The 17315-nt window shown below is 57.6% G+C and overlaps 1 protein-coding gene across 1 annotated transcript in view; it reads right to left on the bottom strand.

Annotated features, from left to right (window-relative positions):
* Positions 1 to 494: 494 nt before the first annotated feature.
* Positions 495 to 17315, bottom strand: part of LOC146592554 (potassium channel subfamily T member 1-like) — a 28875-nt gene continuing 12054 nt past the window's right edge. Inside the window, exons 4-27 of the mRNA XM_085310867.1 lie at positions 17150 to 17198; positions 16172 to 16231; positions 15362 to 15436; positions 14911 to 14994; positions 14355 to 14449; positions 12340 to 12520; positions 11194 to 11358; positions 10442 to 10578; positions 9926 to 9989; positions 9376 to 9484; positions 8464 to 8572; positions 7410 to 7559; positions 6872 to 7110; positions 5798 to 6014; positions 5403 to 5508; positions 5086 to 5258; positions 4768 to 4839; positions 4232 to 4366; positions 3837 to 3948; positions 3302 to 3403; positions 2960 to 3043; positions 2408 to 2536; positions 2223 to 2243; positions 495 to 1610 (exon numbers count right to left, since the gene is read on the bottom strand). Coding sequence (XP_085166993.1) covers positions 612 to 1610; positions 2223 to 2243; positions 2408 to 2536; positions 2960 to 3043; positions 3302 to 3403; positions 3837 to 3948; positions 4232 to 4366; positions 4768 to 4839; positions 5086 to 5258; positions 5403 to 5508; positions 5798 to 6014; positions 6872 to 7110; positions 7410 to 7559; positions 8464 to 8572; positions 9376 to 9484; positions 9926 to 9989; positions 10442 to 10578; positions 11194 to 11358; positions 12340 to 12520; positions 14355 to 14449; positions 14911 to 14994; positions 15362 to 15436; positions 16172 to 16231; positions 17150 to 17198 — 3667 coding nt within the window. The 3' untranslated portion in view covers positions 495 to 611. The remainder of the gene's footprint in view (positions 1611 to 2222; positions 2244 to 2407; positions 2537 to 2959; positions 3044 to 3301; positions 3404 to 3836; positions 3949 to 4231; positions 4367 to 4767; positions 4840 to 5085; positions 5259 to 5402; positions 5509 to 5797; positions 6015 to 6871; positions 7111 to 7409; positions 7560 to 8463; positions 8573 to 9375; positions 9485 to 9925; positions 9990 to 10441; positions 10579 to 11193; positions 11359 to 12339; positions 12521 to 14354; positions 14450 to 14910; positions 14995 to 15361; positions 15437 to 16171; positions 16232 to 17149; positions 17199 to 17315) is intronic.

The raw sequence follows: 17315 nt of genomic DNA, 5'->3' as shown, positions 1-17315 counted from the left end.
GCGCGGCGGGGACACGGCAAGCCCAGGCGCCCTGCAGAGCCCCGAATTCAGAGAGGGTCTCGGGAACGGGCCGGGATTTTCCTGCTTTTATCGGCCACGGATAAGCCCTCTTCCCTGGGGAGGAAGCAAGGCCCTTGTTGGCCCTCCAGCTCCAAAACCCTCCTGTGCTGCAGGTGTTCACCTGTCCTGCTCCCCCTCTTCCATATCCCCGGAAGGCTGCAAAGGACGAGCCAACATCAGAGCTCAAAAAACCCCCAATTCCTGCAGAAACGCAAAGCGAGGGGCCCGCGACCGCCACGGCTCCCGGGCAGGGGCTGCGGCGCGCGGCCCCGTCCCCTGCGCTGGGTCCCCTCGCTCGCGCGGGGCCGGGGCCGCCGTGCGTGCACACGCGCGTGCGGGTGTGCACACGTGCGTGCAGGTGTGCACACGCGCGCGCGTGCGTGCACACGCGCGTGCGTGCGTGCAGGGGGCCGGCAGGGCACGGCAGGCGGGGGAAGCTCTTCCAGCACGGAGGCAAACACGCAGCAGCACAGGATGGCTTAAAAGAAAGAACGAAAGGAAGGAAAAAAGAAAAAGAAAAACCAAACCAAGACAGCCGTGGGCTAAAGACTTCACCAGAGCCAAAGGGTGGGCCGAGGGGAGGGACAGACTCCAGCATCGACAGGCCAGTTGAGAGAAGCGAAAGGGATGCAGCTGCACAGAGGGATCGCGCACTGCGCTGACGCCACGACACCACACAGCACCCACGTCACAGCGCGAGAGGCCRGTTTTGCACAGAATGAAGCAAACCACTCAGCCCTGGAGCTACGGAAACGTTTTCCGTAAAAATTTGATGAGGGATTAAAACTCTCGGAGAGAAGGGCGCTGCAGCAGCTCCCGAGGTTTCCTCTCTCCCTGCAGCGCGGTGCCTGGGGCTCCGGGGCCGCGACGCTTCGCGAAGGGCTGCCCTGGCCCGGGGCCGCTCTGCCCTCGGGCGCGGGTCCTGCCTCCGCGGGCAGCAGCGAGGGTCGTACCGCAGGTGCAAACGCCGGCGTGGAGGAGCCCGCTAGCGCGCCGCGCCACGAGCGTCGCTGCCCGAAGCCCGGGGGCCCGCGGCGGGAGGGCTCCCGGCTACGGGGACGCCCGCGTTCGAGCGCGCCAGGCTGCAGGAGCGGGGACGAGCCGGGCGCGAGGCTCCGCGTCGCAGGCGCCGGTCCTGGGAGCGCCTGCCCGGGCCGGCCTTGGCGCGACGTTACCTGATCCGCCCGCGACGGGGACGCCCCACCGCAGCGGCCGCCAGCGAGAGCGGCGGCCGGCCGGCACTCACCGTACCCCGTGGTGGGCAAGCCCAGGTGCTTCATGCGGTTTTTGACGAGCTCGGAGAGCTCCTGCCGCTCGGAGCGCCGGTAGAGGCTCAGGCGCTGCTGGCTGATCCACTCGGCGCTCTTGCTGGCGTGCTTGTTGCCCTTCCGGCTCAGGCGGCGGGCCCACTGCATGCTCTTGCGCCGCAGCAGCGGGTGCTCCGACTGGTCGCTGGAGCACGAGTTCCGGTGGTGGCCCGTCTTGATGCCCCAGTGCTCCTTCACGTCCTTGGTGTCCTCGCAGTCCTCCACGTTGATGGAGATCTGCGACTGGAAGCCCAGCAGGTCACGACGGGGGGCGCGAGGACCGCGCTTGGGGCGCGCTCGCCCGGGTCCTGCCCCAGCCCGCGGCCGGACTCCGCCGGCGGCCAGCCCGCGCCGTGCTGCGGGCCCCTGCCCGCGCGATGGGCCCGGCCTCGCCTGCCTCGGGATCGGCCCTGCCCCAGCGTCCCGGGCCACAGGATCCCGCCTCCGACCCACGCGTCTGCTCCCACTGCTCTGTACTACTAAAACTCTCTGGACGGGAAACTTGGGATAAGAATAACGGATGTGCTCGCACGCGGAGCTGCTGTAACGAGATCGCCCGAGGGACGGAGCCGCCGCTGCTCCGCGGCGGACGCGCCGCCACCGCCCCGGTGGGGCTCGCCCCACCGTAGCACCGATTTCTTAGTCGGGCGGTTCTGCCTCCAACAACGCGGCCGGCTGCGGCGCGGGGCGCCCGGCGCTCCCCCCAGCCCGCTCCGCCGCGCGCACCGCGGCCTTTCCCGGGCGCTCGCTGCCGCGGCTCCTCTTCGGCTGGCTCGGCACGAAGCCGCGCTAAAATCCAGAGCAAATCCCGAACGGCCGGCGAAGCGCTCGGGGCCGCGCGCCGACGCCACTCACCTGCGCCCTGATGTCGTGAGGCTGCGTTTGGGGCAGGGGGGGAAGAGAAGAGAGAACGAACGGTGTCACCGGGGCATCCGGAAACCAGCGCCGCGCGCCGGCCAAGCCCSCCGGCCTCGCCGGCCGCCTCCGGGCAGCGATGTCCCGGCCGGGCGCTGTCCGGCTCTGCTGCCGCAGCCGCTCACCTCGGAGGTTGCGAACATGTGCGACTCCGTTCTGTAGATCCCGATGGGAATCTCGGCGCTGGATGAGCAGAGCTTCTGGAAGAGGCGGCCGTACGTCCGGATCCACAGGTCGTCCTCAGTGATTTTCATCTGAACAAAAAGGGATAAAAATCAACCACTCCTAGGTGCACCCGGCGCTTGGAGCGACWGCAGGGTGCAGAACGCGGCTCCCCYGCTCCCCCCAAGCCCCTCAGTCCCAGACCCCCAAACAAGCCGCGTTCTGCAGGACGACCAGAGGCAATTTCTCGCCCCAGCCGTTGGAGAGGAGGACACCAGGACTCCTGGCGGCCCCGGCTTTCCCCCCGTGCAACACGGGGGAGCAGTGGACCGGCCTTTCCAGCACTATTTTGCCTCCTGCCCCAAGGCTCCAACAGCTGGCTGACATCCAGGCGGCAAGGGCGGATGGTTTCTACCCCGGTTCAGGTCACAGCTCCGGTCCCTCAGACGCATCCCACGCTCACACGCAGGGCGCCTCAGTGTGCAGGGTTCAACGCACAGAAACTTGGCACCTACCGCACAGAGGTAGCCCGAGCCCGGCGTGGTGTCGAGGCCCAGCAGCAGCCTGGTGATGGTGATCATGTAGTCCTTCACAAACGACTGCCAGGAGACATTTGGACAAGAAGCCACAGAAAAGATTCRTCCTGTTATTCCCCCGGCTCATGCCAAGACACAAGCTGACGGTATGGGCGGCAGTGTGGTCTCATCTGCAACACGTCCTAACCTCACGCCTGTCGTGGAGGCAGACAGCTGCCTGGACGCGCTCGTAGCAACAGACACAGCCCTGCCTCCTGGGGCCCTTCCTCGTGCCTCCCTTCCCCAGGGGAACCTGCTCCCTGGCGCCGGCCGCGGGCTCACCTGGTAGAGCAACGTGTCCAACATGCTGATGCTGAAGACCCTGCCGGCAGCGAAGGGCAGCCGGAACATGAACGCCAGGTTAGAGCCGTTCTCGCGCTCTTTCTAGAAGCAGAAGGGGCGCAGAGGAGGAGTAAGCGCCCTGGGCTGGGGCTGCCGTTAGCAGTTTGGTCACATCCCTCCARTGTGTTTAACGGAGAAAAATCATGCAGCCTCCCCAGCTCGCAGACTTCAGAGCTTCCCTGCTCTTGCTCGGAGTTTTGGGAGTTTACTGCAACATTCCCAAGCCGACAGTAGAGCACAAAAACAGCACAAATTTCAGCCACTGAATAAATACGTAGGTAAATGGAAGGATGCAGAGAGCCCAAGGATCGATTGCCCACCCATTTATTTGCTCCAGGTTATCGGGGACAGATGCACCTTAATTACGGTAGCTGCAGCGTGCAGGAGRGCACAAGACCATGAAGAACTGTAAATTAATCACTTTTAACATTAACTTTCCAAACTCAGGCATGCAAAGAGAAAGACTTTCTCTTACCTTTTCTAGCTTGGAAAGGGCCAAGGAATAACTGTCCTTTGCTCTGAACTGCATAAATCTCATGTTGGAGGGGTGGGTCAGCTCTGTGATAATGCTGAGGCTGGGGAAGAGCCTGCAATGGGGAAGAGCCCTGTTGTCTGCTCTGCAGCTGGCTCAAAAATGGAGGGCTTTAAGCATTTAAAGCTTTGAGAGTAGCCTGGGGAAGACCAAAACTATCCTTGTGCCTGTTTGAGTTCAGAAATAGGCTGGGGTTAGACCGCTGTTCCCTAGTGTAAGCCCAGATGCAGGTGGGACACTCGCCCCATCATCACCACCTCCCACCTTCACCCTTCCTTGTCTTGTTCCCAGGAGAAGTACGTGGCTGTGACAGAGCCAGCACCATGGTCACATCTCACCTGAACATGGTCTGAACGTTGACAATCGTCTTTGCRTCTGCCATGTAGTCCTCTTCAGCGCTCATGGTGCTCTCTTTGTCTACAACCACCAGGTTGTCCGCGTAGATGATCCCACACTGCAGCAAGCTGTCCAGGCTGGCAGGTCCCAAAGAGAAGAGCGCAGAGTCACCCCCTCAGAAAGGACCCACGGGAGCAGCCCTCTGCGAGCATGCCGCGGAGACGGGGCCTGGGGAGAGAGCTTCGGAAATCACAGCACCTCTTTCAGGAATCCTCCGGGGAGGAAGGTTAGACCAAGCCTAGACTACCCTCACCCAGAAACTCTTCCCCTGCTCCCCTCTCCCAGGGTCAGCTGGCCAACCCGAGCACTTGCAGTGTGGTAAGCTCTACAAGACAGGCCCTGGGGCTCTTCACAGCATGGGATGGATGAAGAGCTGCAGGTGCGCCTCTTGCCTGCCTACCGCGGGAACGCAGACGTYGAGTTTGGGGCAAACACTGAACATTTAGACAGCACCAAAAGTAACAACGGAAACACCTACTTATCGATCGTGCCTTCCATGTAGTAAACCATTGGGAAACAACAGATGGCTTCCAGAAAGTGATGCTCTGGCCTGGAAGAGGTGTGACAAAAAGTAGGACAGTTCAGGAAATCTGCGAGAGGCAAAGTTACCCGCATGCAAACTCGCACAAAAGTTCCCAGGCCCATCAGAAGAATATACTGCACTACAGGCAGAACACCATAGCAGTGGCATTGCCCCTCAGCACCCCGCTCTCCCATTCCCACGCAGTATGAAATGCCCAGGGGAACACAGGGAAGGGCTTGGCGCAATGGGAAACCTCCACGGAGAAGTACTTGCTTGTTGTCCAGAAGCAATACAATCGGATTTAGCTCTTTGCGGGACCGATAATATGCACGAAGGGGGACGATGAAGTTATACAGTCCATTCCCCGCAGTCTCTGCTGAAACTATAATCAGTTTGTTCTTAAACCCATAGGCCTTGGCATCTTCAAAGCTGTTGTGTTTGCAGCCCTGTGCAGAGAAAAGAAAGCGCGAGGACTCAGTGCCCAGCTCGCAGCTGCCCACTCTGACCCTAAACCTTGGAAATTTGGGACAAGGAGGCACTCTGCCCCTGGAAGGAAGGAGCTGCCTTCATCCAGCCCTTCTGCTTCACACCTTGTCCAACCGCAGGCAGCAGAAAGGTGCTTTCTCGGGTAAAAGGTGGCACAATGTTGGTGAGCTTCCAATGTATGGGGAGTTTGGTGGGTAACCTTTTACATACCTGCAACRGAAAGAAAATCCACTAGTCACGGAGAGAGTTTTCCATGTGTGCAAAAATCAGAAGCTTGGAAACAGGTTCCAAAGCAGCAGAGGTAGGATTCAAGCCCACCACAGATGAACGCTTTGCACAGCTCTCCCACAGCAGATGGAAAATTTCCAAAATATATGCAATTATGATTGCAGGGGATGCCCTGCAATAGCATCACTTATGCTTCTGTATCAGTGATGTCGGGCAGTGGCCCGCGGCTCTCCGAAACGAGCCACAGCCACATCGGATAAAGGCAACTCACTCCGCAACCGCCGAGCCCTCCTCGTCCGACTGCGTCATCTCGTCCTCCGACTGGTCGCTGAGCAGGTCGCAGGGCAGCAGCGAGGAGGTATCCGCCAGCTCGAGGACGGGGGCGATGCTGGGCCGCCGCGTGCCCGCGCCGTTCTCGGCCGGCAGCGCCAGCTTGCTGCTGTTGATGGGGCGACACTCAGTGTTTTGCAGGTCCATGGCTACTGTACCTGGGACAGGGAAGGGAGCACAGCAAGGGGCTCTATGAGGCATCGAACGGGACCATCAAATCAATAGTCACGGTTSGAAACCGCAGCCAAGAGCCTCATCTCAATCTTCATCGAATAGCTGTTTTTAGGTGGTTACAAAAGCTGTGAATTTCACAGCAAAGGAAGTGCAGGAGTTGGGCACRCTCACCCCTATTGCCAGCCAGCCAGCTGAATTCAGCTGACCCACTTGTCCTTGCACAATTTCTCTCTCTTGCTATACTTTTGAGAAAGGTCCCTCCGAGAACGAGCCACATAACGAGCACGTTGACTAACACTGTTCAGCAAAGCGCTCTGCRGCTCGCTGTGGGATAATCTATGCAAATCGATGCTTCTGAGTATAAATGCATAAGTTATTTGCCTGAAATATAATTTCCTATTGTAGCTCAGCCTCTCCAGACAACCCCCAAATTTGGTCTCCCCAGATACAAGCTGGAAGTAATGACTCATGATATTTTTCATTTGACAAAATGCACCGCTTGCTGCAGAGCAAACCATGCTATTCATCACATTACGAATCACAAGCATGATTTAAGAGGTGGCCAACAGCATTTATTCTCTAGCTATGGCTTGGGAGATTTACGCAGACAAACACCGTTAATGATAATGGCCATCATGAGCTTTAATAATTGTATTTGGGCTTGCTGAGAGCGTCCAAGCTGCAAGGAGCAGAGCCCTGTCTGCGTTGTGCGGATGGGGAGGCCATGGCTGGGCTAGACAAGGTGGGACATCCACAGCAGCTTTCCTCACTGCCAGCCAGAGCTGGGGGCTGCCGGCTCGTTTATTTGCCATTTGCTGTGTGGGTGGCCAGCAGCACTCACCCATGCTCGCGATGATGCTGTGCACGGGCAGGCGCGAAGGGCCGTCGTAGGCACCCCTGCCTGCAAAGCCCTTCTTCTTCTGCTTCTCCTCCTGCTTGAAGATGAAGGCAGAGTTCTCCTCCTTGGTGATGTTGATGTAGAAGCAGGTGTCGGATGCTGCCATGATATGTCGCGGTCCCGGGTTCAGCAGGATGCTCTTGTTATCCTCCCGCCGGATGCCGATCAAGCAGACACCATACCTGGGGTGGGAGCAGGACATGGGCATTCAAGGAAAGCCTCATCATGAGGCTTGCAGAAAGGACCTCAGCGCACTTTCCAGCTCCCAGCGTCAACCCCAGGATGGCAGAAAGTGGGCCCCCACACAGCCCTGCTCTCCGAGGCAAGGCCAGAGAGGAGCAAACGTGCTCTGACCCTCTGCACCCTGTGAAGGCCTTAGAGCCCGAGGTCTTTTCCAAAGCTTTCCACTGCTCCAGCAAGGGCAGTCAGCCYCTGCCATCACCCTGCCATGCCCCATGGCCACAGACTGGCACACACTCACTTCTTGTGCGCGTGGAAGGCAGCGTAGGTGAAGCTCTTGCCCTCGTACTCCATGAAGAACTTGCTGTCGCCCATGCGGATGTGGTAGACCTCGTTGCCCGAGCAGCGCCCGTACATCCTCTGCCACTGCTCTGGGGACTCCTGGCCCTCCCTGCAGGCAACAYGGTGATGGGGGCATCACACCGTGTCCCCCCACCACCCCCAATGCAGGAGGAGGAGGAATTGGGGCCGGGACCCGGGTTCCCCCTCCCCAACCCCGTGGCCTCCCTCCGGCCATGCCACGGCTGTGCCTGGCTCGCGCCTGGACAGAGAACTGGCCGACAGAAGTGCTAATAAGYGATGAAGCTGCGTTTTAGACCAACAGCAATAAGATTATAACAATGTGTTTCAACAAGCTGTCAGTGTTTCAGGGCTAAGGATAATCTCATTTTAATTTCTGATTTTTAAGTGCCTTTTTATTTAATGAAAGCTCCCGAGAGGCAGCCGCAGAAGTGGAGCTGAGAGCAAATGTTGGCAAACAGCTCTGCGCGTGGGGCACGCGCGCTTCTAGGAGGGATGTTCCATAACTCTCCGATTTCCCGTAACTCAAAATCCAGCAAGGTGTGCCAGGGACCGAAGGGATCCTCCCCAGCGCAGACGCGCTGGGGGGCCGGGCCACCTCCCGCTGCACGTCGTATAAACCTGCAGAACGCCAGCTGCAGCGCCCGGCTTGGTAGGGGCTGGCCGTGAAGCTTCCCACCAGCCGGGTCAYGCCAGTGTCAGCAAGAGATTTTATTCCCAGTCTTTGGAAAGGCCAATTCTACAAAAACAGCCAGACTCTCCTCTCCGGGCTGCAACTACCCCAGGGCCAGGAGGAGACGAAACAAGACGACGGGGCGGTGGTGCTTTCGCACCGCAGCCCCCGAGCCAGCATTTCGGGCACATCTGCACTGAGATGCTCCCCTACAACAGCTGCTTTCGCCCCCGCTGGGCTGCAGCGCCCCGGTGGGTGCTGCGCCCCGGCCCCCTGCCGCGGGGCTCAGCCTTCCCGCGCGCCGAGCCCGCGGGGCACTCACTGTCCGCGGGAGGTGTGCACCAGCAGGGTGATGAGGGTGGAGGTGGCGGGGCAGACGCAGTTCAAGGCCAGCATGGCGTATTTGCACTCCTCCTCGCAGACGACGTGATCTGGAACGAAGCGGGGAGGCCGTTGCGGCCGGCAGCGCCGCGTTTGCAGGCCCCGCGCGGAGCGAGCGGCGGCTCCCGGGGCCCCGCCGCAAACAGCGTGCGGGGAACGGCGCAAACCGGGTTGACGCAGGGAGGACCAAGGAGGCGCGCGGGGTGGAAACCTGCCGAGTGACCCCGGCGCCATCCAGGCCCCCGCGCGGCTGGCGCGACACCCGGGGCCGGGCGCCGAGCTCCGTCCTGTTCACGGGTCAATTATTTTCTTTACAGGTTGATTAGAGCCCCCAAAGGACGTGATAACGGATCTGATGGGAGGCCGGAGGCTGCCCTTGTTGCACAGGGAGTCGGCGGATGCGGAGCAGGATTGAGACCAACCTGCACCCACAGGGGAGCGCAGGGACCTGGTGACCCTGTGGCAGGACCCTCCTCCGTCGCAGACACCCAAGGTGCCGTGGTCCCCAAAGCGGGGCCTGCACCGACAACAGGTTCAGCGCTACCTAGAGCTTTCCAGGCACAGAAATTTGGCTTTACATTGACCTGGTCTACACCTATCTCCTCCGCCTTGGGCCAGCCCAGSACTCGACCCTCCCGCTGGCCCTGCCAATGGCTCATTAATGCTGCTAATTGCTCCAACCTTCAGCAGGYGCCTTGGGAGAAGAAAGGGGCTGAAGGTCCTCAAATATCTCCCCTGAGGCCCAAAGACATGGGAGGACGAGCAGGAAAGACAGCCCAGGACATTCAAACAGCCGCAGCCCGTGTCCCACGTCCCGGCTGCCCTCACCCAGACGCACAGCCCCGGCACTCACCAGCAAACTTGACATGAAACTTGTTCTCAGGCTTCAGGATTTGAACGTAGAGAGGACAGTTTGGAGCGAAATCTTTCACAGCCCAAGCTCTCAAGATGGTCTGATGGTCCTAAGGAAAGAGAAAAGCAAGAACTGCAACCTGACAGCTTAGCTCTCCCAAGACTGCCATGCCGAGGCCGACTCTAGAGCAGCCCTGACGCCGCGGAGAGAGACGCCAGCAAAACGGCCGCGTCCCGCTCGCCGCCCCGGCCGCTGCCCAAACGCAGCCGCGTGCGAAGGGAGCGCAGCCTGCCCGGGGCTGCCGCTGGGGAGAGCGCCCGCGCCGAGCCCGGAGCCTGCCGGGGAGCCGCTCTGCGGCGACGGGAGCTGCGCCGCCCCGGCCGGAGCGCGCAGCGTTTCGCAGCGGCTGCTCGCTGCCCGCAGGGATGCGGCTCCGGCTGCGTCAGGCGCGGCGGAGCGAAACGTCCGCGGAGGGAGAGCTCAGGGCCGTGCCGCCGCCCCGCCGCGCGGAACTGAAACGCAGCCGGCACCCCGCAACGCCCGGCCTTACCGCCGCCGTGCGGTCCACCTCGTTCCGGCTGCTGAGGATGAAACAGGCTTCTCCGTTGTCCATCCTGCAAACACAGAGCAGTGACCCCGGGAAGCGCGCGGAGCCAGCCGGAGGCGCTCCRTTCCCCCCATTCCTCCCGTCTGCTGCTCCGCGTGCAATTAAAACATCATTTTTCCAACCCAGCCTGAGCAGGCGGAGCCCAGGTGAAGCACAGAAACCCAAGAAAGGCTTCTGAGACAGAAGGACCCCGAAAGCCAAGAAAAGCTGCACGTGCCAGATYGCGGCGGAGAGGAGGGCACGGGAGAACGCGCAGTCTGAGGAAAGGAGGAATACGTTTCAGCTTCCCAACTTGCAGGCCCGGATGGAGCACRCACAGCTGTCCACCCCACGCCCTGGGAAGGGGGCACGGCACGGCGGGGAGACGGGCTGGCGGCTCTGGGGTTTCCTGACTTTGCTGGCCTCGCGCAGGCCCCAGCCCCCAGCCCGGGCAGGCGCCCGGCACGCTGCTCGGCTCACTTGGCTCTCATGAGATCCTGGTCCTTCAGCGCCGAGCCCTGGAGGTAAATCACTCGCTGTGACCACAGAGGAATCTGAAGGACCCGCCGCACCTGGATATCCATCTCTGTTGGACAAAGTATCACCACGTAGTAATCCTGAAAGAGAGAGGTTTGCTCGCCTTGGTTTGCCCAGCTGAACGAGCTGGGACACAGCACTTGCTGCCTGAGCAAACGAGTCCTCCGGGGCCTTTGGCATTTGCTCCTAGTGCCATAATGCCACGTGCACCTGCTCTAGGGTCTTGCAAGGGTCATGAAAAACATATCACCATCTTCTCCTCCCCATGCAAATCCAGTGCAGGCATACCCGGCTGCTGAGGTACGGAAGAGCYGCACAGCCACAGCCAAGCGGAGCCGCTTGCAATTAGAGAAATGAACACGGTCGTGTAGATTGAATGTACGSAATCAAGTGAGTGATGGTAATGAAGTGTGTATTGATTTTGGAATGAAACACAAATCTAAAATGCGTCTGTGATGCTCTTGTCTCGGAGAGCCTGAAAGGTACAGGCATTTGGTAGGAGATCACATGTTACATGAGGATATTCCAGTTAGAAATGGGTAAATCTGGAAGAGATTTTTCAATTATGCATTCTGTTTCTGTGTAAGATCCCACGTTAAGTAAAATCCTTACGTCTAAACAGTCTGTCTAGGCTCTCTCCATGTGCTTACGCAGCAGCGTAGGAGGCACGGGGCAGAGCGGCGGCCGGGCCCTACCTGCAGGCGCGGATGGGCGTAGAACTCGTTGAGGAAGTCCATGAGGAGATCAATCTTGAGCGAGCTGACGCACAGCACAACGTGCTTCTCCGTCTGGGCACGGTGGCGGCTGTAATTCCCTCCCGATTTCTGCCGCTCCATCCACAGGTACACGAGCTCCTCAAACTGCAAGCAAAGGCAGACAGCTTATTGCCCTGGAGGTGGGGAGCACCTCGGCGCCCGTTCCTCGCAACGGCCACGGCTGCTTCGCGTTGCGGGAGTTGTAACACCTTATGGATTCAGGGATAGCAATMGCAGCTGCGGAAAAAGGAAGAGCAGGTAAATTATATGCAAGAACACCAACTGCCGAGACACAGGCAAGCGCCTGGCACGCAGAAGTGGCACGTGGGTGCGCACACACCAACAGCTACACGGGTGGGCAATGCACACACGYTCACCAAGGGCGCACGTGCAAACACTGCCTGGGAAAGGTTCCTTCCAGGAAACATGGAAGGACGAACAGACACAGAGTAAGTGTGCACGCCTGCATGGACAGTGTGCATCTAGCGTTACTGGTGACTCCCCACAGCGGTCTTGCTTTCGGCCAGCCATCTTTCCAGCATGGTCACCCCAGCCTGACCACCCACCACCACAGCTCCTGCAGGCAACTGGTTGCTCTCCCAGGAGCTTGTGAACTGGACATAACCTGATAAAACACATGCACAGCTCCAGGCACCAGCTGTGGCTTGTTCTTTTGAAGGACAGCAAGAAACAGGCTTTTTCTTTCAAGTCCCATCAGAAGCCTTTCCCAAGGAGACCTCCTCAGTCCCTCAACCGGCGTCCAGGTGGAAAGGGAACACCCAGGGCTGCTGCTGTGTCATTGCCACGGCCAGGACTGGCTGTGAGGCTTTGTTTTCTCCCAAACATCACACACYAACCAGGGCTCAACTGCGTTGTGACAGATTTTCAACACAGTGAAAGCTCGGTAGCATGGCTGAGTTTGCCTCTGTCTCCTCTGCGTTTCACCAACGCTGGCTGCTAATCACAGCGTCAGGCAGCTGGAAAGCTCCCTCCAGCTGAAGCCGCATGTGAGTCACGCTGCCGCATATGTCACCGTGTCTAAAGCGAGTTCTAGACCCCTCTGCTCCCACAGCCAGTAGGTCTCACCTGGAGGGGCAGCACAACAAGAGCGACGCAAATCATTATGACGACCAGGAGCTGGGAAGGCCAGATCTTTGGTGTCACRTCTCCATAGCCCACAGTGGAAAAGGTGACAATGCAAAAATAGAAGGACTTGAAAAGGGAGAGCTTCTCTCCTGCTCTTTCTAAATGCTGGATGCCACAGGTCCTACAGGAGGAAAGCACAYGTCACTTCATCCTCTGTACAGCCCTCCTGGAAGCATGAGCTCCACACACAGTGCACCCTTAACTCCCACTGAAGTCAATGGGAAACCCTAGAAGGTGACTTATTTCCTTGGAAGATATTCATCTGTAACTTGTGTTCTGCATCAGCAGTGGATTTACATCGTCAGCAAAAAAACAATCATCTAAATAAATTATGTCACTCACAAATTAAAGAGTTAGACTTAGCTGCTCACCAAAATACTATCAGAAAGTCTAGGTCCTGGTTCCTTCACAATAAAGCCATGTCAAAAACAGCACGTTGAACATCATCTGATGTCTGACTTCACTGATTCACTGAATATTGAAAAAATAAAAATAAAACAAGGATGCAACCAACCATCCTAATCAGCTTCTGGAGGGACTCAGCCTACATGAAGGGCTCTCACTTATAGYTCTGAGGCTAGAAGAAGCATTGGTGCCTCTTTGATTAGGCAGCTGAGATAACCTGGCTGACTGGCAGTTTCAAAGGCATCTTGATGAACAGACGTGTCACATTAGTCTTCGAACCAAATCTAGGCCTGTCACAAAGGCCAAGAAAACACATCTACAGCCACAGCGGCAGGAGGTGCTATGGGCAAAGAGTACGGATGAGCCTAGAAATTATATTAGCCTTCAATATGAGAAGATTGTCCTTATTGTCAGAGACTCATGAGCTTAACAGCTCCATTTCCTGTCCTTTCAGCAGTTTAGTTGGTATGGTGTGCTTCAAATCCAGACCAAGGGAGCCGGAGGAGAATTCAAGAAGCCTAGTTCAGAGCTGAGTACCCAACGGAGGAGAAGGACGCCYTTTCAAAATGATGCCCTTGTTGTTTGCAGTGCACAGGGTGAAGGCCCCAGTTAATTAGCAGGAGCCCCAGTGGCCTATTACACAAATGAATTCAGCAACCATGGTAACTTCTTATGAAGAACAGCACGTTCAGAGGCAGGAGTGCAATGGGCCTTGATGAATGAGCCATCACAGCTGAACCAGTGTCCAAACCCATGTCCATTAGGAAATTACTGTCTTTGCCCTTGACTCTACAGCAATTACTGCCCTGCTCTGGGACTCCTGCATTTATATGCACTGTCTCCCTCAGAAAACTCACTCATCCTGACATGCTCCAATTAAAAAGTTTCTGTTAAAATCATGTAATTAGAGATGGTAGTTAGCTTCTAAAATAGGATATTCCTAGTATTAAATGTTCTGGGAAACAAAGCAAGGTAAGGAGAAGGTCTGAGTCAATGTCTGCTGTGTGGCGGTGGCGGAGGCRTGCAGGAGTCAGACCTTCTGCAGAGGTGGAGGCTGTTCCCAGCAATGCAGCTCTGTCCAAGTTAAAGTCAATTTACGGGTACTGAAAGCCTGGGGCCTCRTTACAGCAGACTCAGGATTCCTCCTGATTTCAAAACTCTCACTCAGTTCAGTGGAACTGGGATTGGTACCATTAGTAAAGGGGGGACGTGGAAGACCTGTAAGTTCACTCTGATCAACAGCCCTGAAGTTACGCTTTTCTTAACATACACAAACCGCCAGGCTAAACGATCGGGCTGAAAGACAGTGCTCAGAGCCATGAGAACCTCCTCCAGCTTCCCAAGTCACCTGTCACCTCCCCGGGCCACCCTCCCTCCACAGCTGGGGTTATCTCCCCAGTGCTTGGCTGCATGAGCTGCCCCAAGGAGCTCCCACCAGCCTGGGGACCTCCGTGTCCCTCTAGTCACTGCTCCCCGTTTCAAGACGCTGATGTCCCTGAACGAATGCACTGGGAGGCAGGTGGTGTGGAGACACCGAGAGCAACACTTACCCTGTGAAAACAAGACACAGCAGGGTGCAGATAAGAATGAGCACTTGGTTAAACATTGCAGACTGGGTCCTTTGTATGGCTCGGTGCAGGTCGTTCTGGGGAGAAAGAAGGGGAATCTCACCAGGTTTCCCCAGCTAAGACCCGCTATGGGTAAAGCACTCTGTAAAGCACTCCCTGCAGCCTCGCTGGCCGCAGCAGTGCGGCACAGACCGAGGTCAGGCCAGAATTTGGCCCTTTAAAAAGACAGTGCGTTGGCGTAAGGGGTGGCACCGGGTCACACCAGCCCACCTCCGGGATGCTGCAGGCCCGTGCACGAGCTGWGAGAGACAGCTCAGGACATCGACACGGGAGCGGGGAAATACCTCTAGTCCCGTTGCGTTACCACATCCCAAAGGCCACCGGCCTGGTCCCGACTCAGCCCACCGAGCCCTGAGGGTGGCAGAGCTGCAGCACCGGCGCAACCGCAAAGGCGGGCGCTGCTAGGGATTTCTGCGGTTTTCATTACTGTTGCAGAACAGGCCAGGACAAAGCGGACCGGATACATTTGGTTACTTACGATCATGTTTTCCAGGGCATACTTGGCAAGCCAGCAGTTCAGAAAAACAGGAATGAATAAATTCCGTAAAGGAGGCCAGAATATCTACAAAAGCAAGGGTCACAGGTTGACTTCACAAACTTAAGAAAAAACAGTGTTATTTATCAAAAAAGGTAACAGTCAGTTCTAGCCCTATCAGTGAGAGATTCGTTTCCAAAAAACCCTGGTCTCTGCAGAGATCGCCACTGAAATCTGACATCGCTCCCTGGACTGCAGTAGAGCAGCTGAAAATAGAGGAGGTTTTGGGGCTTACACTCCAGAGAAACTCATTGTGTTGAAAAACACTGAAGCAAAAATTCCTTGCCAGCTTTAAATACTTGGCCAGACATCCCCCTTTTCTTTATTTCACCATTAAAACCGCAATACTTATTAAACTTAAAGCTGCTTTAAGATGTCAGCAGCGAATACTCACTGTGATAATAAAGGGCACTGTGTTGATCATTTCAAGGATGAACGAAATGCGAAAAATCTGTTCCCAGATGTTCCCCTGGAGAATTAAATAAAAAGCGTTAATTGAATAAGCCTAAAAATGTGCTCGAGGACGACTGGAAAGCTCCCTTCCAGAGCAGCCGGGAGGCTGCAGCCTTTCGCCTGGGGGAAGCAGAGGTGACGTTGGTGACGGCTCGCGGGAACGAGCCAGCCAGCCTCCCGAAACACCTCCCTTCTGCCACAGCGCAGTGCTGCCCGTGGCTGTTCCGGGCAAAAGGAGGGGACAAGGCCGCTCCCAGTGAGAGCCGGAGACGCGAGTCCTTAACGCAAACCCCAGGATCCCGCACAGGGGCCGCTGAAGCTGTTGGGAGCCCTGGGTAAGACCAAGACAGCCGGCACACCCGGGCTGGGCTTGCAGTGCTGACCCCGGATCCAGGCCTTGCACTTCCAGAAATTCAGAGTGCTTCAACCTAGGGGCCTTTTATTCAGCCCGCTRTGAAGCCCTGTGAGCCTTTGCAAAATGCAGTCTGAATTTCAAGTGGGACAGAAAAAGAAGAGAACTGCTAGCTCAGCGCTGCCCGAGTCACGCGATAGCTCGGGGGGAACAAGAAAGCAAAGCAGGGTGGCCGCTCTCCGCGAGATGCCCCTGGGGCTGGTGCCCCTCGCGGGTGCCCATCCCTCTCCAGTGCCCCCGGAGCGCACACGAGTGGCAGGAYGCTCCCGGCAGCTGGAACGCAGCAGCACAAATCCGCCCGGCTGGTGCGAGCCAGGCTGTTCCCGACGGGACGCTCACCTTGTAGCTGAGATAGATGAGCAGCATGGTCTCCAGGAAGCTGATTAAAGCTATGCTGACCTGCGGGAGAAACAGGGAAACACGGCTCAGGGTCCGTTCGACGCCTCGCCGCCCCCACCAGCGCCCTCCTCCTGCTTTGCACCGAGGAGCCTGCGAGTGCAGCAGATTTAGCCTCGTTTCTGCAGTTTTTCTGCAAACTTTTGAGTTTGAAGCATGAATTTCTGCTATGTGCAAGCAACAGATGCCTAGGACACCCCGAAGAGATTGAAATCAGGATTTCCATCTCTCTAGAGGGAGCTGCCCTGCTTGAAAATAGCCCATTACTGGCACTGCTGCTTCGCACTGGGCGGGAGGCGGCTCCCACTGCAGCAGCTGTGCAAAAGGGGCAATTTTAGTGGCTATTGAGTGACTCTGAGTTAAACCCCGGCCCCAGGGAGCACAAGAGGAGTCTGACCAACAAGAGCCATGATCCTGGCRTGACTATATATAGGCACCACGTGGAGAATTGCCCCATATTACACAAGCCGTCGGGGGTGCGCATGACCTGGGCAAGCAAGCTGCAGCATCCCTCCACCACCCTTAATCCTCGGAGCGGAGCCAGCGCCGGGGCTGCAGGTGGGAGCTGAGGGCACGCAGTGCCATCCCTGGAGCTCCCCAGCTCCTTCCTGGCCCCACAGCTCCTGGCCAGACGCTCCCGGGATGGGGGGGAGCTCAATGGCATCCATGTGATTTTATCTTCCTGCAGACTTGCCTTTTCTACCAGCCTCTGGGAGTTTCACCCAGGCTGTTGTGCTGCTCTGAACAGAACAGCTCGTTTTCTACTCACCAAAAAAAAAAAAAAAAACACGTTTTGTGTCTGTTCTAGGCAGAAATAAGCACAGAGAAACGCTGACAGCAGAGCATAAACCCACACGACATAACTACGGCACAGCTTCTGCCGTGCTTCTGCATGAAGGTGCCCGAGGTCTGGACACTCACCTGGACAGCCCATAGGGGCGTTTTCCTGTCCACCCAGAAGATGTGGGACCTGTAAAGAAAATTCACCGTGGGGCTACGTCCCGCCTCGTCAGCAGAGCCGTCACCGCCCCGGGGACGCGGCGCTGGGTCCTCACCGACGGCCCCGCGTGGCACCGCGGCGGGGGGG

The sequence above is a fragment of the Rhea americana genome, unplaced genomic scaffold (assembly GCF_003343005.1).
Source record: "Rhea americana isolate MKP2758 unplaced genomic scaffold, rheAme1 scaffold_328, whole genome shotgun sequence".
Lineage (NCBI taxonomy): Eukaryota > Metazoa > Chordata > Aves > Rheiformes > Rheidae > Rhea > Rhea americana.
Note: the sequence above shows the minus strand (reverse complement) of the source record. Positions and strands in the feature narration are given on the sequence as shown.